The 846-nt window shown below is 66.9% G+C and overlaps 1 protein-coding gene across 1 annotated transcript in view; it reads right to left on the reverse strand.

Annotated features, from left to right (window-relative positions):
* The window catches only part of LOC100548686 (cullin-9-like), a 39,119-nt gene extending 38,309 nt beyond the window's left edge, over positions 1–810 (reverse strand). Inside the window, exons 1-4 of the mRNA XM_010706505.3 lie at positions 655–810; positions 436–553; positions 120–322; positions 7–37 (exon numbers count right to left, since the gene is read on the reverse strand). Of these exons, the coding sequence (XP_010704807.1) occupies positions 7–37; positions 120–322; positions 436–553; positions 655–687 (385 nt within the window). The 5' untranslated portion in view covers positions 688–810. The remainder of the gene's footprint in view (positions 1–6; positions 38–119; positions 323–435; positions 554–654) is intronic.
* Between the last annotated feature and the right edge of the window lie 36 nt (positions 811–846).

The raw sequence follows: 846 nt of genomic DNA on the forward strand, positions 1-846 counted from the left end.
CCTGGCCCCAGCTCTCCCTCTCACAGGCATCGATCACCTGCAACAGCACAAGAACGCATCACTCTTCGCTCATCACCCAGCAGCCCCTCTCCTGCCCCCCAAACATTCAGCCTCCATACCTTAAACACCAGGTTGTCGATGTGCAGCTGCTTTTCCGCCTTGAGGATGCGGGTGATGAGGCAGCAGAGAACATTCCTTTTCCTCTCCAAGGCACTGCTCTCAGCCCTCTCTGCCCGCAGGTACCTCTGCCGGGGCAGCAGCCTCAGCTGGCGGCCAGAGGCATGGGCCAGGGCCACCCGGTTCAGCCGCAGGGCACCTGGAGCTGCACCCGGCCGACGGTCAGCCAGGCCCCGAGCTGGTCCCTGAAGGAGCCCCAGGAGGCAACCAGTGGGGCCAGGCCAGCACTGCCCCAGGGATACCCAGCCCCACACTCACCCCCCTGCGTGCAGCTCTGCACCAGGATGCCATCACCGTGGGTCAGCGGGGCCAGGGCCTGGTGCACCAGCTCGGCAGGGAGCCCCGTCGCCTGCAGCAGGGCCTCCACCGCCACCTCCTGCAGAGGGACGGAGAGCGATGACCAGGCAGGAGCACCACTGGAAGCCCCCCAGAAGGCAGCACCAGCCACGTCCCTCCCAGCCCAGCCTCGGCTCTTACCTCAGCGCTGTTGAAGTGCAGCAGGATGTACATCTGCAGCGTGGACACGTGGAGGATGCAGTCTGCGAAGCGCAGCTCAGCACGGCCCAGCCACGTCCACTGCAGCCGCCGGGGCCTCGCGCACACCCAGTCTGGCCGGCTCTGGCCTGCCAGGGCAGCATCGAGATAGCAGGCGCTCCCGGTGCCCCCGCA

The sequence above is a fragment of the Meleagris gallopavo genome, chromosome 2 (genome assembly GCF_000146605.3).
Source record: "Meleagris gallopavo isolate NT-WF06-2002-E0010 breed Aviagen turkey brand Nicholas breeding stock chromosome 2, Turkey_5.1, whole genome shotgun sequence".
Taxonomy (NCBI): Eukaryota; Metazoa; Chordata; class Aves; order Galliformes; family Phasianidae; genus Meleagris; species Meleagris gallopavo.